The following is a 26,066-nucleotide window of genomic DNA, read 5'->3' as shown; positions in this document are numbered from 1 at the left end:
CCTCACGAGTTATCCTATCGTCTTGCTATGAGAAATAATACATTAATAAGAATGTTACATTATTCACACCAGACCAGCAATGCCACTAATTGTTGGGTGTGTGGTCGACTCCCCCCTTTCCAGACACCGAAGGGAGTTCTGCCACTTTTTCCTTATCCGTTTTCACATAATGGTTCGTGTGGAGCATGGTCCACGTTAACGTCATCTTCCAATGATATGTCCCTTCTGAATAGAACATGTTTTCCAGACAAGCAAGGTCTCCCCCATAGAACAGGGTTAGATCTAGAAAATGAAGTATATGATTTAGGTAATTATTCTTCGAATTTTATGGTCCTGAATGTTCAGTCCGATACTACTCCAGATTTGCCTGCTATTTCAGTATTACCAGTCAAAGGCGAATTATGTGTCAGAAAGAATGGTTCCGCACATGTAGGACATAGTGATTGTACTACTACTGTCGAGTATAGTGACAGTGGGAAATCTATTTTCAAAGCCTCACGTCATTCTTATTTTGTGTGTGGTCTGACCGCATATGTTCGTCTGCCCCTCGATTGGGATGGCACATGTTACATTGCCTTCCTACTGCCACCAGTTTTTCTAGCCCCATCTGATTATCACAGAAACACACATCTAGTACACGTCAGACCTAGAAGGGAGATCGAGTCCCCAATTGTCGATCAAACTGAAACTGCTCTAGAACAGTATACAGATTTCAATAAAGGTTTTTTCTTCTTTATAGGACCTGTCCAGAATAGTAAGTTAATACGTAGGTTAACCAGAACCCTTGAAGCAGTAGTGAATGAGACTACTTCTGCTCTAGGTAACTTAACCGAAGAGCAATCTGCTATGAGATTTGTCGTGCTCCAAAATCGTCTCGTTCTTGACGTCATACTGGCCGATAGAGGAGGAGCATGTAGAGTCATCGGATCTAGTTGCTGCATTTTCATTCCTAATAACGCGCCGTCTGTTTATTCAGCTATAACCAGACTTCACAAAATTGCCCATCAGTTACACCAGAATCCAGGCACCTGGACATGGTCCGGTTGGCTCTGGAGTATTATATCTGCCTGGGGATGGAAAGTATTGTCATTCCTAGGTATTGCAGTAATGATCATTTTCAGTTGCTGCCTCTGTATACAATGTGGCCCTGCGATTTGCGGCATTTGTGCTACCTCTTGTATTCCTAGTCCTAAGTCCCGTTCCAAGACAATTCGAGACGAGCAAATGATGCTAAATGAAATGATAGATGGTATCATGAATATAGATGTTTCCTGATGGAAACGTAGGGCACAAGGAGGGAATGTGGAAAAGTAAATTTTGCCATGTTATATGTGCCTACGTGTTCCCCATGTTATGTCATATGTGCATGATCGATATGCATGTATTCCCTTCTGATCGATTAAAGACACAATTATAGTTGTGTCCATCTCTAGTATGCCAGTTTCCAGTCCTCGTGAAAGCTACGAATATTAGGCCTATGTAAACCTACGTTGCCACGTTTTACAGTGTGCACGTTAATTCATTGAATTGTCCCCGTTTCTAGGCCTCAAAAGGGCCCGGACTCAGATTCAGCTCCTGTTTCCTGAACCCTCTCCGAGGAGCGATACAGCCCCCACCTGCATCCCTGACCCTTAGCTTACTTCTTGCCACGCAGTGCCCGGCTCGGCCTGGCTCTGCCTCCCAGTCTGCCAAGAATATATTATGTTTCTAGTTATCAGTCCAGCCCTCCTTCTCTGCATTCCTAAGCTACTGAATCGCATCAATAGTTTCCGTCATGGTCTAGCCTTTATGTCTCCATGTAAGAGAAATACTGTATTAATATTCATAGAATATTCCTCGCACACGCACTACATGTAGAATTATGCATGCACCAGTCTTAGTGTCTGTTAGCCTTTACCCTGATAACTTTTGGATTCTATCAACATGTACTCTAAACACCAGATACTAGATATGCCTGGGTACATGTCGCTCTGACACTCCAGACTTTAGTCTCCTCTTCTAGCGCAGAAGTCATAGCCCCCAGTTCTCTCTGGTAACACGTCATTGCCAGTTTGCGCGCACCACTAGGTTAGAGGTCCCAGCTGCTCAGGTAGCCCCCTCCATGTTTCCGCCCCGTTTATGACATATTCTGTTACGTTTACATCACATGTCTATGTATACGCCCTGTACACGCCTTCTTGTTACATCATCTTGCCCTTATCTTTCGCGACTGCTACGAAACCACGCCTACTGCTACGCCTACTGTATTGAATGTAATGTATTTTATTTAACTATAAATATTGTGCACCGTTATTAAAAGTTATGCGCATCATTCCCAGATCCTGCCCCCGGCAGCTGCCATCCTATTCCCGTACAGGCTGTCCTGTTCCTGTCCTTTTATGCCTGATTAAAGCCTGTATACTTCAGCTACCTCGAATCTTGACTCTTATTTATTGAGCTACCTGTTTATTGATTAATTCCGAAAAATAGATCCGGTAATAAATTATTTATTTACCACATAATGGCGCCCGAATAGGGACTTGCCCTTTCCCCACGCGCCGGAGAAGCCACGCAGGCCCCCTGATCCTCTGCAGCCGTGACGGAACCATACCGTGCACGTGCAGATATTTCTGCTTCAAGTATCCCTCAGGCCCACGGAGGAGACGGAGGTTGCGGTCCAGCGTCCAGACGAGGCGGTGGAGGAACGCGGCGAGTCCCGACCAGAGCCCAAGCCGAGAGTCCAAGGTCCGAGGTATCCGGAGGCCCACCTGTAACTGAAGTCCGAAGTTCGTCCGTCCGTCGTCGTAGCAGTCCAGTCCAGTCCGAGGCCTTCCGTTCTTGCTGCCCGGTGAGTACCGTTGCTGGGGTAGTATCTAGACAGGGTCAATTAATTTTGTCTCTGGTCCGTGGGTTTGGGTACGCAAATCCAACACGAAGTGTTCACTTAGGTGGGCGCGGGTCCTGACGTGTCTCTTTATGGGACCGGTAAGTTTCGTGCTGTTTTAGCAGTGCATCTAGTCATTCTAGTAAGTTCTGTTCTCGAGAAATTCATGTGTTCTGTTTTCAGTATTCCAGGTAATATTCTGTCCGAACTGTTATTTTAAATGTTATTCCATGTGTTTTCAATGTCGTGGTATGAGTGATTTGTTTTCTTAAAGTTATTATTGTGTTCATCGTGTATTGTATTGTGTCCAGATTCCAGCCTAAGTTATGCCTCTGTTCACAAAATTACGTCAGTTAAAAACTAGGAAAGGTCTGCTCGAGGAAGCAGTTCCTGTCCCGCCTAGGGACAGTCCAGGTCATTTTATGTATCATAAGCATGGCATAAGTGCCATATTATATCTAGACTTATGGGTGGAGTACACCAAGGAATTAGACGAGAAGTATAGATGGCCCGTATCAGGTACGTGGGATGCCGAGTGCATCATGCGAGTAGAAGAAGTATTATGGAAAAAGAAAGCCAGACAGTCCCAGAAAGATGCCATCGAGTTATGGCGCAAAGAATCTCATAAAAGAACTGAAAAAGAAATCAGAAAATCAGAATTAAGTAGAGAATCCTCAGAAAGAGCCCAAGAAAGGGAATTAATCGAAGTAGGTGAACGAGTTAAAGCCGAACAGTCAGACAGACAGAGAAATGCCCTCATTAAGGGTATGTATCCTCTTCTTGCCGAGGGCTTGCCAAAAGCAACCCCGGAAGCACCAAGTAATTTTCCGCCACCATTAGTTCCGATTAAGCTACGTCACAAACCGACCGCAGCTGATATTTTTCTCTCGTCCTACTTGGACGACACAGTCCCAGAATATGCAAATCCTGCTCCGCCAGCTCCTGTAAATAATGTAATTCCTGTTCCTCCAGCCACCGGGGCACCTGTTACAGCACCTGTTACGGTACCCCCGGTCCAGCCCACAGTACAAGTTCCCGCTACATCAGTCACTCTGCCAGCCCGTACAGTACCCGTCGACGATTCTAGTTTAGGAGCCGCGGGGGGAGATCCTCCTCGTACCCCGCCCCAACACAAACGTGTAACGTTACTCGAGTTACATGAACGTGCGTTACAGCGTACGCCCAAACAGCAGTCCGTTGCAGATATCAAGCGAGCTCTTACCGAATGCCGTTATGATTCAGTCCCAGGCGATGATGATATGGTCATATATTCATTGCGTGTAAGACGGGTGACCGAGTATTTGGACACCCTACCGAATATGAAAGAAGATCTAGACAGAATATATCGTTTCATCCGTACAGGAGAAGATCCAGAAAGTATTGGCGAAATCATGTCTCAAAGGAAAGCTGAGACCCAGCTCATGCTATTAAAATTTCTAATTAATTGTTTAATAAGGGAACAAGATTTTCCGACTAAAGATCCGACCGAAATGAGAGTTCTGACAAAGTGGAGTGATCATATAGCCGAGGGAAGACACAAGACATTAAGTAGTATAGAGAGTATGTACAAGAACATTCGTAAGGAAATAATAAGGTTACACGAGAAACGCAAAGCAGCACAAGTGTCTGAGAAAGAAGACGCCTCTGATACTGAAGAGGTAGAAGACGAAAATACTACCAGAATAGCGTATGTAGGTAGAACTAGACTTCCCGACCGACATTCACGTCTAGAACACAGGAAAGTTTTTCCCCTTCCAGCACCAGAACAAGGTTCTCTAGAACAAGTATTTCAAGCCACCGATCACATTCTGAAATCACGTATCGGTTATAGTGAACTTAGTACTATGCATGAACAAGAACTAGCCCGATCAGCAGTTCGGTGGACTACTGATTCTACCACTTTTCCAGACGAAATAGTGGCACAAATGTTTCTGAAACTGCCCCCAGCCGAGCAGCGACTGGTGGGTATGTACATGACCCAGCACCTCATTACATTGTATGAGGGACAACATTCTGACCCAGGTCCGTTACATGATGTTCTGAACGAGTTACTCCAGTATAAATGGAGAGGTTTAGGTACAGATTTAATTAGTGTTATTCTAGAACAGCGCCACAAATATAGAACGTTTCTGAATCCGCATTTTGTTCATGTCTCACCTCCAGAAAGTAAATCATTTTACATAGATAGACAGCATCCGTTACGAGAAGTACACCCAGTTAGGACAGCGGGTGGTGAAATGCAACGAGTATTCGTTTACACCCCTATCACAAAGATGGAACTCTTAGAGATGAAAAAGTTAATTCCCTGTCACGACAAAGATCCAGCAGGGTTCCATCGAGAATTAAAGGACATGCTCCGTATGGGAGAATACACGTATCCAGATATCATTATAATGCTAAAGGTCCTGTTGCCCGCAGGGGTATATGAAAAACTCAAGGAAAAAGAATGGGAGGTGGGAGAGAAAAAGATTGATTGGACAGCTCTAGAAGCTGAAGATAAAATACGAGTACCAGGTACCGGTCTTGGGGACAAATGTAAAGAATTGCCCGAGTTATTGATACAAGTCTTGCCAAGGTTACTAGCCACGAAAAAGGAAGATTGGGATGCAATCTCAGCATGCAAACAGAAACAGGATGAAGACACTAGTGATTTTTATTCTAGATTTGAAAAATGTTTTATTATTAACAGTGGTTTGAAGACGAGTAGCGAGTCATACCCTCATCTTTTTGTTACTAAACTAGTCGAGAATTCAAGTCCACAAGTTAAAAATCGAGTTTTGAAAGTCGAAAGTACCTGGCAAGCTAGTACCCCGTCACAAATGCTTCAGATGCTCCAGTATCACCAGAACAGAATCAGGGAAGAGCAAGAACACGAAAGGAGACGTATGAAAGACACGAAAATGAAAGTATTAGTTGCACAATCTGTTCCACAAGACAGTCAGAAGAGGGGTCCGAATCAAGCCAGTCATCCTGCAGCTCCCGTTAAAGGGACTTGCAATTATTGTAAACAGCCAGGTCATTTTATAAATGAGTGTGCAGTTCTGAAACACAACATAGCAACTGGTAAAACTAAAGAAAGACCACGTCCGCCTAGACAAGAACAAGTTTCACAGACTTCTCAGTCACCCCAGAATGCACAACAGACAGTTCCAGCACCGCAGGCTATCGCTGCAACACAGCATGTTACACAGCAGATGTACCAGTATGCCCAGTCAGAGTATCCAGAGTATCAACAGTATTCATGAAACAGCCTAGAGAGGGAGGTAGGATTGCCTCTCATCGAGATACCTGTAGATCAAGAGGGTCCCTATGTACACAGTCAAGTATTAGGGAAAGACAGAAAGTTTTTGATTGATACAGGGGCAAGTAGGACTACCATCAGTCATGACGAGGTTCCAGGGGCTCCGCTCTCAGGCTCTAGAAATGTTTCCCTTGGATTTTCAGGAAAGCCTATTGTGAACGAGATTTCAAAACCAGTTTCCCTAGAAGTTGGTCCATTGTCCCGAACTACTGATTTGTTACTTACGAAATCATGTCCAGAAAATTTGTTAGGCATTAAAACACTGAAAGAATTAGGTGCAGTAATTTGCTGCTCCCCGGAAGGAATCCGATTGTTTTTGCGTGACTTTAAAGGTCACTATGTATTACGTGATTTTGATCCGAGACTATCAAATGTACCGCAGCACTTATGGGCGCAAGGTCCAACTGATGTAGGTTTTATGCAAATCACACCCCATCGTGTGACTCTCAAACAAGGTATAGTCCTGCCACGAATCAGACAGTACAGATTGCCACCTGAGGCTGTAGCAGCCTTATCCAAAATTATTGACGAGCTTATTGCTCAAGGAGTGGTTGTAGAAACTGACTCCAATGTATGTAATTCTCCTATCATTCCAGTCATGAAACGTACTGATCCAAATGCACCTCCAGTATATCGATTAGTGATTGACCTTCGAGAGCTTAATAAATGTATCATACCCCAGTACCCAGTAGTCCCAGATATTTCTTCCCTATTGACAGCTATTGATTCTGAAGCTACATTTTTCACTGTTATAGACCTCAAGAACGCATTTTTCAGTGTCCCGATTCATCCAGACAGCCAGTACCTTTTCGTTTTTTGTTTAAATGGAAGGAGCTATAAATTCACACGAGCTCCTCAAGGTTTCTTAGAAAGTCCTAGTATTTACAGTCAAGCACTCAAGAGACAACTAGACAATATTCACATGCCAACTGACACTGCCCTGCTCCAGTATGTCGATGATCTACTGATCACAGCCCGTTCTGAACGTGACTGCGAGCGAGCGTCACTTACAGTTCTGTATTTCCTAGCCGAGATGGCGCACAAGGTGTCCCCTTCGAAGCTTCAGTTCTGTGTCCAGCAAGTGATCTACTTAGGCCACTTACTGTCCAAGTGGGGTAGGCAGTTGACACCAGACCGTATCCAGTTGATAGCGAGTCTTCCACAGCCCAAGACACAGAAGGAGGTACGTGCTTTTATTGGCCTCACTTCTTATTGCAGACAATGGATTCCTCAGTATGCATTTCTTGCCAAGCCACTGATACAGTTAACGACACAGGAGGCAGCCGTATCGACTGTTCTCCCTTGGACATCTGAACATACACTTGTTTTTAATGAATTAAAGAAAGCCTTATGCCAAGCACCTGTTCTAGCAACACCGAACTACAGTAAGCCTTTTACACTTTTTGTCACAGAACGTGATGGTACTGCATTATCTGTTCTCACACAAGATCAAGCAGGACAGTACAAGCCCTGTGCTTATTTTTCGAGCACATTAGATCCAGTAGCCCAGGCTTTGCCTGCGTGCCTCAAGTCAGTTGCAGCCACAGCTCTAGCTATCAGACAAAGTGATTCCATAGTGTTAGGACACTCCCTGACAGTACAAGTTCCACACTCCGTGGAAGTTCTTTTAAACCGAACACAGACTCAGCACTTGACAATTGCACGCTTAACAGGTTATGAACTGACACTGTTTCAGCCACACATAGAAATCAGACGCTGCAACGTTCTAAATCCTGCTACACTGTTACCGTCAGTTACTTCAAATCCTGCCACACATGACTGTGTGGAAGTTGTTAACACCATGACCAAGCCAAGACAAGACCTGACAGACATTGCATTACCTAATCCCGACCTGACACTTTATGTGGACGGTTCATGTATGAGAACTAGTACGGGAGAACTAGTAGCCGCGTATGCAGTGACTACTGACACAGAAGTTATAGAAACAAACCGTATTGACACGCTGTCTGCTCAAGCAGCAGAGCTAGTTGCTCTGACCCAAGCCTGCATACGTGCCAAGAACCTGAAAGTAAATATATATACAGATTCACGTTACGCATTCGGAGTCGTACACGACTTCGGAGTACTCTGGCAGGAGAGAGGTTTCATGACTTCTCATGGAACCAAGATTCAGCATGGCCTCCTCATTCAAGCTCTGTTAGATGCAATACATTTACCGACAGCTATCGCTATCATGAAGTGCAAGGCACATACTAAAGTTACTGACATCATTTCCCAAGGTAATGATCTAGCAGATCGAACAGCCAAGCTTACAGCTCAGACACCAGATATTCCAGTTAACAAGACACAGACATCCACTCCAGATCCGACTACTTGTATGACAGTTAAGGACCCTACACAAGATGTCATAGACATACAGTTACATGCTACTCCCGAAGAAATCAAGAAATGGTCCGAACAAGGAGGGGTCCAGACAGATCAGGGATGGGTGACGAAGGGAAAAGCCACATGGTTCCTCCCCGACTCTATGGTTCAAGTCATTATCAATACCGCACATAGTCCAGCACATCTAGGAGAAAAAGCTATGTTAGACAGTATCCAGAACCTTTGGTTCAACAAGCATTTACGAGCTGCAGCCAAGCAGAAAGTCCGTACTTGTATGATATGTTGTCAATTCAATCCAGGTAAAAGTGTCCCGGTGGAACAAGGTGGATTCCAACCTTCTGACCACCCTTTTGAAGTCCTCCAGATGGATTATATTCAGATGGAGCGATGTCGAGGTTTCAAGTATGTCCTCGTAGTTGTATGCGCTTTGTCCAGGTGGACAGAAGCATATCCAGTTCCAGATTACACAGCCGCGACCACTGCCAGGCAGTTGGTTCGTGAATTCTTCCCCCGCTATGGACTCCCTAGGGTCGTGTATTCTGGTAACGGCCAGCCGTTCTCATCTGAGTTAATGAAACATGTTTCCCTTCTGTTAGGGTACCAGTGGAAGTTCCATTGTGTGCGCCATCCTGAAGCAGCCGGTCTCGTAGAGAGACATAATCAGACCCTGAAAGTCCGTATTGCCACGACATGTAAAGAGAAAGGTGTAGACTGGCTGTTGCCCTGCCAGTTGCTTTATTTTTCATGAGGATGGTTGCACATTCCAGATCAGGTCTGTCCCCTTATGAGGTCGTATTCGGCCGCCCCCCAAACATGTGGGGTACACCTAGACCCCGCAGTATTACAGATGTTTCCAGTAATATGTTGACAGATTACCTAGCTTCCTTGATGTCTGCCCTACACTCTTGTCGTTCACAGGTTGCCGCTGCATTTCCAGACAATACTGAAGTGAAACCGCATGAGGTCATTCCAGGCGACCTTGTCCTCGTCAGGAACTTTGATCGTTCAAGTCCACTGGAGCCCCGTTGGAAGGAGCCGCGACTTGTTCTCCTGACCACCCGCACGGCCGTGAAGTTGGAGGGCCGCAAGGGGTGGGTCCATCTGAGCCATATAAAGAAGTTCCATGGAGTTCGTGAAAAAACATTTTCAAAGGACATTTCTAAAGACTGCCTGAAACCAGACTCTGAACTGAAAGTTCCTCTGTTAGAGAAAACTCCGCAACAGGAGTATAAGTTGAAGCTTCGGTCTAGTAAAATAAGTCAGCCAGTTTAATTGTCTAAGTCCCTCTCGGGTGAAACGGTTAGACAGGTCCCTGACATGTATGAGATAGACCCCCATAGTGAGAGAGTTAGTCAAAACTCTATACGATGTATCGTCGTTCTAAGTTTCTTATTGTTTCTAAGTTTAATGGTTACCTGCACAAGTTATGCATTACATTTATGTTTTCCAATGTCTCATGTAAATAAGTTTTCTAATGCTACAGTAGAGCATACATTTAGTGATCTGCCTCCTCACGAGTTATCCTATAGTCTTGCTATGAGAAATAATACATTTATAAGAATGTTACATTATTCACACCAGACCAGCAATGCCACTAATTGTTGGGTGTGTGGTCGACTCCCCCCTTTCCAGACACCGAAGGGAGTTCTGCCACTTTTTCCTTATCCGTTTTCACATAATGGTTTGTGTGGAGCATGGTCCACGTTAACGTCATCTTCCAATGATATGTCCCTTCTGAATAGAACATGTTTTCCAGACAAGCAAGGTCTCCCCCATAGAACAGGGTTAGATCTAGAAAAGGAAGTATATGATTTAGGTAATTATTCTTCGAATTTTATGGTCCTGAATGTTCAGTCCGATACTACTCCAGATTTGCCTGCTATTTCAGTATTAGCAGTCAAAGGCGAATTATGTGTCAGAAAGAATGGTTCCGCACATGTAGGACATAGTGATTGTACTACTACTGTCGAGTATAGTGACAGTGGGAAATCTATTTTCAAAGCCTCACGTCATTCTTATTTTGTGTGTGGTCTGACCGCATATGTTCGTCTGCCCCTCGATTGGGATGGCACATGTTACATTGCCTTCCTACTGCCACCAGTTTTTCTAGCCCCATCTGATTATCACAGAAACACACATCTAGTACACGTCAGACCTAGAAGGGAGATCGAGTCCCCAATTGTCGATCAAACTGAAACTGCTCTAGAACAGTATACAGATTTCAATAAAGGTTTTTTCTTCTTTATAGGACCTGTCCAGAATAGTAAGTTAATACGTAGGTTAACCAGAACCCTTGAAGCAGTAGTGAATGAGACTACTTCTGCTCTAGGTAACTTAACCGAAGATCAATCTGCTATGAGATTTGTCGTGCTCCAAAATCGTCTCGTTCTTGACGTCATACTGGCCGATAGAGGAGGAGCATGTAGAGTCATCGGATCTAGTTGCTGCATTTTCATTCCTAATAACGCGCCGTCTGTTTATTCAGCTATAACCAGACTTCACAAAATTGCCCATCAGTTACACCAGAATCCAGGCACCTGGACATGGTCCGGTTGGCTCTGGAGTATTATATCTGCCTGGGGATGGAAAGTATTGTCATTCCTAGGTATTGCAGTAATGATCATTTTCAGTTGCTGCCTCTGTATACAATGTGGCCCTGCGATTTGCGGCATTTGTGCTACCTCTTGTATTCCTAGTCCTAAGTCCCGTTCCAAGACAATTCGAGACGAGCAAATGATGCTATATGAAATGATAGATGGTATCATGAATATAGATGTTTCCTGATGGAAACGTAGGGCACAAGGAGGGAATGTGGAAAAGTAAATTTTGCCATGTTATATGTGCCTACGTGTTCCCCATGTTATGTCATATGTGCATGATCGATATGCATGTATTCCCTTCTGATCGATTAAAGACGCAATTATAGTTGTGTCCATCTCTAGTATGCCAGTTTCCAGTCCTCGTGAAAGCTACGAATATTAGGCCTATGTAAACCTACGTTGCCACGTTTTACAGTGTGCACGTTAATTCATTGAATTGTCCCCGTTTCTAGGCCTCAAAAGGGCCCGGACTCAGATTCAGCTCCTGTTTCCTGAACCCTCTCCGAGGAGCGATACAGCCCCCACCTGCATCCCTGACCCTTAGCTTACTTCTTGCCACGCAGTGCCCGGCTCGGCCTGGCTCTGCCTTCCAGTCTGCCAAGAATATGTTATGTTTCTAGTTATCAGTCCAGCCCTCCTTCTCTGCATTCCTAAGCTACTGAATCGCATCAATAGTTTCCGTCATGGTCTAGCCTTTATGTCTCCATGTAAGAGAAATACTGTATTAATATTCATAGAATATTCCTCGCACACGCACTACATGTAGAATTATGCATGCACCAGTCTTAGTGTCTGTTAGCCTTTACCCTGATAACTTTTGGATTCTATCAACATGTACTCTAAACACCAGATACTAGATATGCCTGGGTACATGTCGCTCTGACACTCCAGACTTTAGTCTCCTCTTCTAGCGCAGAAGTCATAGCCCCCAGTTCTCTCTGGTAACACGTCATTGCCAGTTTGCGCGCACCACTAGGTTAGAGGTCCCAGCTGCTCAGGTAGCCCCCTCCATGTTTCCGCCCCGTTTATGACATATTCTGTTACGTTTACATCACATGTCTATGTATACGCCCTGTACACGCCTTCTTGTTACATCATCTTGCCCTTATCTTTCGCGACTGCTACGAAACCACGCCTACTGCTACGCCTACTGTATTGAATGTAATGTATTTTATTTAACTATAAATATTGTGCACCGTTATTAAAAGTTATGCGCATCATTCCCAGATCCTGCCCCCGGCAGCTGCCATCCTATTCCCGTACAGGCTGTCCTGTTCCTGTCCTTTTATGCCTGATTAAAGCCTGTATACTTCCGCTACCTCGAATCTTGACTCTTATTTATTGAGCTACCTGTTTATTGATTAATTCCGAAAAATAGATCCGGTAATAAATTATTTATTTACCACATGAACGCAGTCCAAATTGCTGCTTTGCATTACTCTGCCCCCTGGGAGGCGTTACATGGGTGGCGTGTGAGTGTTCCCAAGCATAGCAAACATAAGGACATGATGGACGGAGCGCTGACAATTTTCAGACACTCCCCCCCACTCACAGTTCTGGGTTGAATCCATCATCGTTCTTTAGTGGACTTCGCCCCCCAGTTCAGACACAGCTATATGCAAATGACTCCAGTGGCATGAAGAGCACGGGACCCATGTCTGGGCATACCCGTCCCACTCAGGGTGAAAAATGCAAAAAGAACAATTGATGGACAGAATGCAGAATAATGTCATACATTCACCCCAGTACAAAGATCTGGGCCTACGTCCATCATTGTTTTGCTCACCATGCCATTCCAGTTTGGACACAGCTATATTCAAATCAGTCTTGACCCAGCGTCCGATAGGAACAGTCCAGCCCAAACTGCCAGGCCAGGTCCTCTCTGGATTGGAAACAAGCCTACTGGGACTGGTTTCGGGGTTTCACCACTCATCAGCTAGTATAGCTTGACCCTGGTGGCTTGGAGAGCACAGGATCAACATCTGGGCATACCTGTTCCACTCTTGATGACAAATGCAAAAAGAACAATTGATGGATAGAATGCAGAACAATGTCATAAATTCATTCCAGTACAGAGATCTGGGCCTAAATCCATCGTTTATTTGCTCTCCATGCCATTCCAGTTTGGACCCAGCCATATTAATTAATTAATTAATTATGTGCTTATATAGCGCTGGAATCACTCCCGAAGGGGTACCTCCGCGCTTCGACCGCTGCGAAACCCTTCCTGGCTTCCCTGAGAGATGGTCCCTTAATGGGTATCTCCAGGGTGAGACCAGGCATCCCCGGCAGTCTGGTGGGGCCGTTAGTGAAGATGAGGCAAGCTAGTGCCCAGAGTTGCCGAGTGTGATCGCTGATCAGAGTGGGCACCGAGGCGAGAGAATTATCGAGTCCGCTGACCCTGGTCCAGAAACCTGCCGCGTCGGGAATCGAACCCTGGTCCCGGGCCGTCCTCTGCTCTCAGGTCTGCCGCCTCTAACCAGTGAGCCACACTACTCCACTATACTATATGCAAATCAGTCTTGACCTTGTGCCCAAATGGAACAGTTCCGCTCGAATTGCCAAGGCCAGGTCCTCCCTGGACTGGAAACAAGCATCCTATGACCGGTTCGGGGTTTCACCACTTATCAGCCAGGCTAGCTCGACTGCAGTGGCATGGAGAGACCTGGACCCACATCTGGGCATACCTGTACCACTGGGGGTGACAAATGCAAAAAGAACAATTGATGAACAGAATGCAGAACAATGTCATACATTCACCCCAGAGATCTGGGCCTAAATCCATTTGTCCTAAAGCCACCTGATTGGTTGTTTTCAAAAGCCTGTTTTATTAACAACAACATCAACACCACCACCACTGCCAATACCACCACCACCATAAATACCACCACCTCCTTCACCACCAAACCAGTTTCGCCACCACCAATACCACCGCCACCAATTCCACAACCCCAATATCACCATCACCAATCACACCAACACCGATATCACCACCACAGCCAATACCATAACCACCACCACTAATACCTCCACCAACACCACCCCCACTACCATCAGCAATACCACGACCACCACTACCAGTACCACCAATAGCACTACCACCAATTACACTACCACCACAATACCACCACCACCAATACAAACACTAATACCACCACCAGCAATACCACCATCACCAATACCACCACCAATACCACCACCACCAATACCACCTCCATCAATACCACCACCATCAATGCCACCACCAATACCACCACCAAGAACCCCACTACCACAAACACCATTAAAAGCACCACCACCAGCAATACCACCTCCACCAATACCACCACTACCAATACCACCACCAATACCACCACCACCAATACCAACACCACCACCACCACCACCACCAATACCAATACCAATATCAATACCACCAAAAGCACCACCACTAATACCACCACCACCAATACCACCCCCACCAATACCACCACCGCCAATACCACCATCAATACCACCACCAATACCACCACTAATACCACAAACACTAATACCACCACTACCAATACCACGACCACCAATACTACTACTATTACCACCACCACCAAAACTGCCAATATCACCACCAATATCACCACCACCACCACCACCACAAATACCACCACTAGCACCACTAGCACCACCACCAATACCACCACCAATACCACCACCACCTATACCACCACCACCAATACCACTACCAATACCAACACTACCACCACCAATACCACGACCACCATCATTACCACCACCACCTCTACCAATACCACCACCTCCACCAATGCCACCACTACCACCATTACCACCACCAATATCACCACCACCAACAGAACCACCAATACCACCACCAATACCAATACCAACACCACCAATGCAACAACCACCACCAATACCCCCACCAATACCACCAACATGACCACCACCAATACCACCACCACCACCAATACCACCAATAACACAACCACCAGTATCACCACCAACACCAATACCACCACCACCAATATCAACACCACCACAAATATCACCACCACCAATACCAATGCCACCAATTCCACTGCCACCAATACCACCACCAATACCAATACCACCATCACCAATAACACCACCACCACCAAACCATCACCAATACCACCACCACCATTACCACTACCACCATTACCACCACCACCAATACCACCGCCAATACCACCACCAATACCACCACCAATACCACCAACACCACTACCAATACAACCACCACCAGCAATGCCAACACCACTACCAATACCACCACCACCAATACCACAACCATCACCAATACATCACCAATAACACCACCACTGCCACCAATACCACCACGACCACCACCAATACCACCAGTATCACTACCACCAATACCACCACCACCACCAATACCACCACCACCAATACCACCACCATCAATACTACCACCAGTACCACCACCACCAATACCACCACCACCATACCACCATAAATACCATCACCACCAATACCACCACCACCATACCACCACCACATATACCACCATAAATACCACCACCAATACCACCACCACCAATACCATCAATACCACCACCGTCAATACCACCACCACCATCCATACCACCACCACCAAAACCACCACAACCACCAATACCATCACCACCATCAATACCACCACCAACAATGCCAACATCACCAATACCACCACCACCACCAATTCCACTGCCACCACTCATACCACCACCAATACCACCAATACTACCAGCACAACTAATACCACCACCAATATAACCAACACCATTACCACCATCACTAATACCACCATCACCAATACCACCACCAATATCACCACCTAAATACCACCACCAGCAATACCACCAACAACAATACCAGCAATATCACCCCCACCAATACCACCTCCAACATCCATATCACCACCAATACCAATGCCACCAGTACCAATACCACCACCAATACCAATACCACTACAACCAATTCCATCAACACCACCACTAACACCAATACTACCACCACCTCCAATACCACCACCAATACCACCACCTCCAATACCACCACCAATACCACCAACACCACCACCAATACAACCACCACCAACACCACCAGCAATACCACCGCCAGCAATAATACCACCATCAATACCCCACCCCAAATACCGCCACCACCAATACCACCACCACCAATACCATTACCACCACAACCACAACCAATACCAGTACCACCAACACCAATTCCATCACCAATAGCAATACCACCACCACCAATACCAATAATACCACCACCACCAATAACAGTACTACCACAACCAATACCAATACCACCACCACCAATGCTGATACCGCCAGCACAATACCACCACCACCAATGCCACCAACTCCAGTACTACCGCCACCATACCACCACCCCCAATACCACCATAAATACCACCAGCAATACCACCACCACCAATACCACCACCACCAGTACCACCCCCACCACCATCAATACCACTACCACCAATACCGCCACCACCAAAACCACCACCAACACAACCAACAATACTACCATCAATACCACCACCACCACCAATGCCAATGCCACCACCACCACCAATAATACCACCACCACCGATACCACCACAAAATGTAAACACCACCACCAATACCACCATCACTAAAACCACCATCACCAATATCACCAATAATACCACCAGCAATAACTCCAATACTACCACCACCAATACCAGCAATACACCACCACCAATACCACCACCAATACAAAAACCAATACCACCACCACCAATACCAGCAATACACCACCACCAATACCACCACCATCACCTATATCGCCACCACCAATACCACCACTAATACCACCACCACTAATACCACCACCACCAATACCACCACCACTAATTCAACCAATACCAACATCACCTATACCACCACCTCCAATACCACCACCAATAAAACCACCAGCAATACACCCAACTCCAATACCAATACCACCACCACCAATACAAGTACCACCAATCCTAGTCCCATCACCAATAGCAATACCACCAGTAACAATACCACCACCTCCAATATCAATACCATCAACACCAATACCACCACCACCAATACCAGTACTACTACAACCAATACCACTACCACCAATGACAATACCACCACCACAATTAAACTACCACCAATACCACCACCACCAACACTACATCCACCACTTATACCACCACCAATATAACCACCACTAATACCACCACCACCAATCCCACCATCACAAATACTGCCACCACTAATTCCACCACCAAAATAACCACCACCAATTCCACCACTACCAATACCACCATCACTAATACCACCAACACCAATACCACCACCAATACCACCATCTAAATACCACCACCACCAATACCACCACCGCCAATACCAGCTATACCACCTCCACCAATACCACCACTATGACCAATATCACCACCACCAATACCACCACTATGACCAATATCACCACCAATTCCAATACCACCAGTACCAATACTAATACCACCAATACCACCACCAATTCCACCAATACCACCACCTCCAATACCATCACCAATGCAACCACCAGCAATACCACTACCACCAATATTACCACCATAATTAACCCACCACCAATACCACCAATAATAATACCACCACCACCACCACCAATACCACCACCACCAATACCAATCCCACCACAACCAATACCAGTACCACCAATACCAATCCCATCACCAATAGCGATACCACCAATACTGCCAACACCAATACCAGTACTACCATGACCGATACCAACACCACCACCACCACCACCACCACCAATGCCGCCATCACAATACCACCACCAATGCCACCACCACCAATACCACCGCCACTATACCACCACCACCACCACCATAAATACCACCACCAATACCACCACCACCAATACCACCCCCACCACCATCAATACCACTACCACCATCAATACCGCCACCATCACCAATACCACCACCACCAATACCACCAAAACCACCACCACCAACACAACCACCAATACTACCATCAATAACACCACCACCAATACCACCACCAATGCCAAGGCTACCAATACCACCACCACCACCAATACTACCACCACAAATACCACCATCACCAATACCACCCCCACCACCACTAATACCACCACAAAATTGAACCACCACCAATACCACCATCACTAATACCACCACCAGCAATAACACCAATGCCACCACCACCAATACCAGCAATACAGCACCACCAATACACCACCACCAATACCACCACCATCACCAATATCACCACCACCAATACCACTACCAATACCACTACCAATACCAATACCACCACCATAAATTCAACCAACACCACCACCAATACCACCACCTCCAATACCACCACCATTACCACCACCAGCAATACAACACCACCAATACCACCACCACCAATACCACCATCAATACCCCACCACCAATACCACCACCTCCACCAATACCACCACCTCCACCAATACCACCACAACCAATACCACCACCACCAATACAAATTCCACCACCACTAATACCAATCCCACCACCACCAATACCAGTACTACCAATGTCAGTCCCATCACCAATAGCAATACCACCACCACCAGTATCAAAACCACCATCACCAATACCAATACCGCCAATAGCAATACCACCACCACCATCGATACCACCAGGACCAATGCCAATGCCAATGCCACCACCATCAATACCTCCACCACCAGTACCGCCAATACCACCTCCACCAATACCAATACCACCACCTCAGCTCCACTCGCTCACGAGTAGTAACAGGGACACTGTATGAGACCGGAGCTGCATCCCACACTCCCTCCATGCATACCAGAAAGAACAGCCTGCCCTGCATCAGGAGGTGAAGCCAGTGCCCTACCACAGCTGGGGGGCTTTTTTATAGTCCAAAGATAGCAATGACCTTACGCAATGCCACACTGCACACTCAAATCACGGAGAGGGCAGGATATAGCCCCCCTGCTCTTCTTCCTGAGCAAAGACAGTGTAATCACATAGCGAAAGGTGTTGGAGCAGTTTGTTAGTGTTTATAGCTCGTATCATATGTTACTCATACTTCACATGTTGGTCTATGTAAGGCGGTGGTAGTGCACGACGTAGGTGTTTACGCGGGGAGCCATCGGAATGAAGATGATTCCGGTGTGAAGAATACCCCCGCCACCGACCCATGAAGTGAAGTGAACCTCTCCTTCACATGTTAAAAAACCTGGATTAACCAGGGTGATCCGGTAATAAAAACCGTGAGTCCCGAAAACCTTTTTTTTCAATCACACTGAGGTTAGGGTACGCCTTAGCGTGCGTATACCGCCCAGTGTTTGAGATTGGTCCTGATGAAAGCTCGGCCAAAATGGCCATGACGAGCAGAAACATGTCGACCATTTGTTGCACCTAATAGGACATTTTGACTCAAATTTACAGTCAATCCTGTCCACTAACTATTTTTTAAGGACGTGCCTGCATCAACCTTTATTAAAGTTGGGTTTAGGTTGGAGCTCGCACTCTTTTATTCTTACACCTTTTTCACTATCACCTTTCACACCGTTTTTAATAAGTAACCAGCTCCACTGCAGTTGCAGGTGTAGTAGCACACCGGGCACGCATTTGGCTTGCCAGGTGAAAATAACCCAATGATGAAGCATGTCACCCAATAGACGGGTGAGTGAGGGTTTTATAAAAATCATTTTTGATATTCTTCACTTGACACCCACTGGTTTCCTCTTTTTGCGTTTCACTCTTTATATTTCTTTGTTGAGTCACTCCTCTGTTGCTTAAATGATATTTAGATTGGGGTATAGGAGTGTCCTGTGAGCCCTATCTCTCTTGTTGTTCTTATATATGTAATTTACCAAACATACACATCTTCTTCACTGCACTATTTATCACTACTTTGAAGACGTCGTCGGCCAGTCTCTTCCTCTGAGATTTACAATCTAACAAGTGGTTGAGAAAGTCTATTCGTGCAATGCAATAGGTCTTGCATTTTCGAGAGTTTAAGCTATTAATATTGTAAATGACATTGCCTTATATTTATGTTTTAACACCCAAAAAATCAATAAAAGGCATTGTTATTTACAATGCCAATAGCTCAAACCCGCGTGAATGCGAGACCTATTGCATTGCAAATACTTGTTTCCAAATTAGCTTGATGGGGGAACCTCCCCAAAATCACCTTGTAGTGGTCCCGCTCACTTGCTGAGCTTGATTGCTATGGACTGTATAGGGGCTGGTCTGATAAAATTTGCCGGGGCTGCTTCTTCCAGTCCGGGCCTGGAGATAATGGCCCTTTGGACTGCTGCTTATTCGCTCTGACGCTGCCAACACAATACACAAACAAAAAGGTTCCTCAAGGGGACACAACACATTCATCTTTGCAGATCAGTTATAAACTTCTTTGAGGTATTGTAACTAATGAATGGTTTGGGACTGCAATTGTGGTGACACAAACCTTTCATGCATACCACTATGACTTGCTATTTGAGAAAGGAATGCCCCCCCCCCCATAGCTATTTGGAATGGATTGCAAAAGCCATTTTACGAGTCAGAGGCATTTCTGACTCACAAAATTGGTTTATTACATGTAAAAAATCATTTTGCAGTAATAAACCCAGTGATTTTGGTCATCGAGGAGTTTCCGACATGAAATTGACTTTATTCATTTGTTCTCAGGTTCTAGGTAGAAAACTCCATGCTGAAGGACACATTTGAAAGGCTAATCGTAGGACTTGGAGACAGACTGTTGTGCGAAGGTCTCATGGGCTGTATATTGGAATCAGGTTGGAGGACCCTGTATGTCAGAACAGAGGAATTTCTTTTCGGCAGAGATTTCTTGGAAAACTGAGAATGCAAAAATGTTAATTAAAACTGATTCAACTAATAGGAGGAATGGGTGTCTTTTTCCGAGAAGAACACACTGTCTATTTTACCTCTATTGCTTCAACAGCCTGTTCAAACTTTGTAGCTTCAATTACAAAACTGGGCTCGCAAAAATCTGCCATTTGTCGCAACTTCTAAATGCATGCTGACAGGATCAGCGAAACGGTTTGGAACCCAGCTGGACAAAATAACTTGTTATGCTTCTAATAACTAAATATATTCATGCAACACTTTTATCCAACGGGCCTTAAATATAATGTTTGTGCATGCTCTTGGTAGTAGCAGCACTTATAACATCCAAGCTGCCTTGTGTCATCCGCGGCACCTTGAACCACCAAGCACTGCTTAAGTAAAGTTGACTCAACATTTTTGGAACATGTAGTTGCACTTTTACTATCACGATGGATTTAAGCCCAGATCTCGGTACTGGGGTGAATGTATGACATTGTTCTGTTCATTAATAGTTCTTTTTGCACTTTTACTATCAAGCACTAGGAATCTGTACAAGGAAAGTACTGAAGATGATAATGTCGGGGCTGGACGAGGAAATGGGCAGAAAAAACAGCAGTACTCAATAAACTGATATTAGTTATTGTGGGCCATATGTATCATCCTCACCATTTGCGATTTCTAAATAGCGAATTTTAAGGAATCGCTATTTAGAAATCGCAAAACGGTATGTCTGTAGGAATTCGCTTATTTTTAGCGATTCCTTCACATTCCTAAATTGCGATTAGCAAATTGCTGGTCGCAATTTTCCCATTCATTTCTATGGGCCAGGAGGCCCATAGGAATGAAGGGGAAATTTGCGATTAGCAATTTGCTAATCGCAAATTGCGAATATTTTCAAGGGTGCAGGGGTGTCACAAGAACACCCTGCTGCACCCCTGAAAATTACATGTGTGGGCATATGGCGCACATACATGCCCTAAGGGCATGTATGAGCGTATTATGCCACCTTTGAATTTTAAATAAATTGCTTTTTCAAAAGAATTCGCAACTTACCACCAACTAAAAGTTGGTGGTCATTTGCGAATCCTTATGGCCATTTTTGCATTAATTTTTATTTGATACATTGCATTTAAGGAATCGCTAAATTTGCGATTCCTTAAGTGCAATCGCAAAATAAGGAATGGCAAATTTTGCGATTCCTTATTTTGCTGCGAAAATGTTTCATACATTCCATTTAGCAAATTAGCATTCGCAAAGGCCGAAATTCTGCGAATTTCGGCCTTTGCGAATGCTAATTTGCTTGATACATATGGCCCTGTGTGCGGGGGGGAAAGGATCTGAAAGGAGTGAAAAAAGCTTCAAGCTTCATAATCTGTGGTAACATGGAGAGCAATTTTCTGTTGCTCGGCAAAAGAGGTCTGTGGTATCAAACTCGCACGAAACTGCCCAACCCAAACAAGAACATGAGGAGAGGAAAATGGGCCAGGGTGAGTATCCTGTGCAATTCTAGTGAATTTCGGGTGTAGCTCTAAGAAGCACCAAGTTAATACATACGGATGGCATTTCACTATTATGATTACGTTTCATCCGCCGTTCTCCATTCCACACAGACTTTACGTTTCAGTTGTAATAGGTGGACTGAGTACCCTCAGCAGACACACACCAGCCCCAATGTAGTAACACTTTTGACGTCATCATGGCTTGTACTCGCGCCTTCTCTATTCCAGTGGGGAAACGGCCACTACAACGTGGCTGTTTCCACACATAACCATAATCACGCATGCATTACAATGCATCCGTTTTTACAACGAAAAGCCTTTACTAAGCATACCTTTACTACGAAATACGTAGTAAAGGCATGTGTGCTATAGTAAAAAAAAGAAAAAAAGGGGGGTTTGGGTGGTCTCCCCCCACAAAAAAGCATGGGTTTAAAAAAGGGGGCTTGGAGGGTACCCCCACCAAAAAAAATGCACCTGTTTTCGAAAGAAAAAGAAAAAGATGGAGGCAATCGGTGTCGTAAGAGGAAATGGAAAAACCCTTCCGCTTCCTCTTAACGACGTACCACAGAAAATCAAGGAGAGGAGCGGTAAGGAGTAATGAGGGGGTGGTGTCGTGCAGAGGTAAATTAAAAAAAAAAATTTTTAGAGTGAAAATTCTTTAACAAGAAAATGCCATTTGCATGCATAGTTTAACTACGAAAATCGATGTAAAAGTTTGTGTGTAAAAAGAATTTACGTGGTAAAGGATATGCGTGGTGATTGCATTCATGTTGTAACGCTTGTGTGGTAAAGGCATGCGTTACAACGGTATGCGTTGTAAAGTCAATACTGCTGCACTTACCCCCTCGCAGTTCAATCCCGGAGCCTGTTCTAGAACTCTTACATTGCCCATTCTGAAAAACACAATGAGCGATGGGTGTTATTATGAAGACTGAGTGGGGAATACTTTGTATAGATGTGAATAATGCCATAAAACATTAAACATGGTATTTTATTTGCACAAGTACAATCATAGGTTCGTACATGCATATGAATAAACATATTTTCACAGATATATCCTTTCCTAATCCCTCTCAAAATTGCAGACAGAAATAAATGTATGCAGAACTAGACGCAAAAAAGGTTTCAGTCTGTGAAAATCAAGTTAGCCTCCTCCTTTCCTTAATTTTTTAGACACTTGTAAATAAATATTCTGGGGCAGATTTACAAGGAAATGACACATCTGCATTGAGGCATCAGTTTCCTTGCGCCAGCGCCAAATGTACTTGCGCCACCATGGATGCACTGTATTTACAATTCAGTGCTCCATGGAGCAAGGATTAACAGATGTGTCAGAAATTCTAACGCATCTGTTGGCCCAAAGGTGACACATTGCTGGAGTTGCTCATAAAGGGATGCGACTCCAGCACTGCGCCACACAGATAGGTGAGTCCCATGCAAAATTCCCTGCATCATTACTTACGCCTGGTCTTAGCAGGCGCAGGGATTCTGACGCAGTAAAGGCGTAGAGTGACACAGTGAAATGTTGTAAATTGCACTGCATCAGTTCTACATGGCGCAAGGTATAATGTGACGCAGGGCTTTATAACGTGACGCATCTCCCTAGATGCTTCACGCTGGTAATTTGCCGCATTGTTCGCGCCACCGTTGCGTAAAAAAGTGACGCAATGGCAGTGCAAGGAGGCGCAATTGGCTTGTAAATCTGCTCCTCTGAGCTCAAATTATATGTCATCTTGAAATTACATGGGCAAGCATTGACAGTCAAACTCGCTCTCCCCCACCCCCCTCCTTCTCCAGATTCAATATTATGCAACATCAGCTTCCCAGCGTCTCAATAAAGCCTTCTCTACATTCGGAGAGATGAGATGAAAACACATACAGGAGAGAAACAAGGGGCCAGTTGATCTAAGCATTTTAACGGTCACAAACGCTCCAATTCGGCGCTTGCGATCGTTACAATGCTCTTTCTTATGTACTAATGCAATTTTAGGAATCAGAAATATTTTTCTTACTCCTAAAACGTAATTCTAAATGAATACCAATTCAGTGTTTGGAAGGGGTGATGTTAGTGTCCCTTCCGAGTCGGTATCTTATGTATCAATGTGTTAGGGACACCTAGAAGGAGGGGGTAATGCATTTGCAACAGGGAACGTGTGCCCTAGTGACCCTTCCCCCTTTGTGAATGTAAAAAAAAAACACCGAGGGGACCACTTTTGGTACCAGTGACAACTCTTCAACAAAGAAAATAAAAGTGAACTCTTCTTTTTAAACACAGTCCCATTTCCTTCATGGAAAATGGACGGTATTTAATTTTTGTATTTTACCACATTACATAGAAATCACAGACATGGAGGTCCACGCAATTTAATACCTACCTCGTGAATATTCACGAGGTAGATCGGCAAGTGGCTGACCCACTACAATTCAGAGGTTTTTTAAACTGATCAATTAATGCATAGGTCGGTTCTAAAAACTATTTACTAGTCTCAAAAATACCGGACCAGTATTTTCCAACCACAGATCTTCAAACATCTAGCAATGCTTCTCAAATGAAAGAACGCGCTCCTTATTATGTGATTCCACATAATTGAATTGGTCCTATGGAAATCCAGATACTTAGATATTATGTCATAACCATTTCCAATTGTCTTCATCTTCTTTCCAATATTTACCTCGGTCAGGAAAGCGCGTAGTCTCAGTGAGCACAACCAAATAAATGTTAGCTAAAGATATACTTATATATATATAATATAATAAAATCTTTATTTGGCATAAAAAATATGACCATAAAAGAGACAGTTTTAAAAGACACATACATCAAGTATACTTACTCTGAGTATAGTTGAATGCATGCAATCTGTTAAGATGGTAGAGATGCTTTATTCAAATTGAGACAAAGGCATCCTCAGTCAGGAAAAGAGCCACAAACACAGGGACAGGGTTGGTGCTTCAGTAAGGGGAACTGTGCTAGCAACCCTCAGGCACTTTATTAATCAAAACTGAAGATGTCAGACCTTGTACTTTCAAGAGCTTGCAGAATGAAAAAGTTTGCAGCTCTAGAAAGACATTGTGCCTATAGAAATACTCACACATGGAAAGTAAACTCTTGTCTGATTCCAGAGCATTCATTTGCACCAATCCCATACATCAATGTAAAACAATAACAAGTGGAAGCAAAGCTCTCTTTAAGGCCATCATGCTCTGCGTCATTCCCACACCGGATCATCCCATACAAATTTCCATAGACAAGTGCATAGTGATTAACTACTTTTTTAACACTAATATTGCAATTTGGACATCTTCAATGCCTCCCTCTCCAAAGGTATCTTCACAGTTCCCCCAAGACTAGACAGACAATTCCACTGCTAAAATGTTGGACCCACACCTTAAGAACCTTGCCAACTACTGCCCAATCAGCAGCTTCCTCTTCTTGGGTCCGTCATTCAGAAGGAAGAGATCTTCTGAACAAATCAAGGCAATGTTTTACTTGTTAACCACCATTCAGGATTTAGGTAACCATTCTACGAAGAGTTAACAACGATCCATGTGTGAT

General features: G+C 44.6%; 1 protein-coding gene across 1 annotated transcript in view; it reads right to left on the bottom strand.

Annotated features, from left to right (window-relative positions):
- Nucleotides 1-26,066, bottom strand: part of LOC144766744 (uncharacterized) — a 604,477-nt gene that overhangs the window by 51,685 nt on the left and 526,726 nt on the right. Inside the window, exon 13 of the mRNA XM_078650492.1 lies at nucleotides 23,355-23,406. Within this exon, the coding sequence (XP_078506618.1) occupies nucleotides 23,355-23,406 (52 nt within the window). The remainder of the gene's footprint in view (nucleotides 1-23,354; nucleotides 23,407-26,066) is intronic.

This window comes from Lissotriton helveticus, chromosome 7 (genome assembly GCF_964261635.1).
Source record: "Lissotriton helveticus chromosome 7, aLisHel1.1, whole genome shotgun sequence".
Classification (NCBI taxonomy): domain Eukaryota; kingdom Metazoa; phylum Chordata; class Amphibia; order Caudata; family Salamandridae; genus Lissotriton; species Lissotriton helveticus.
Note: the sequence above shows the minus strand (reverse complement) of the source record. Positions and strands in the feature narration are given on the sequence as shown.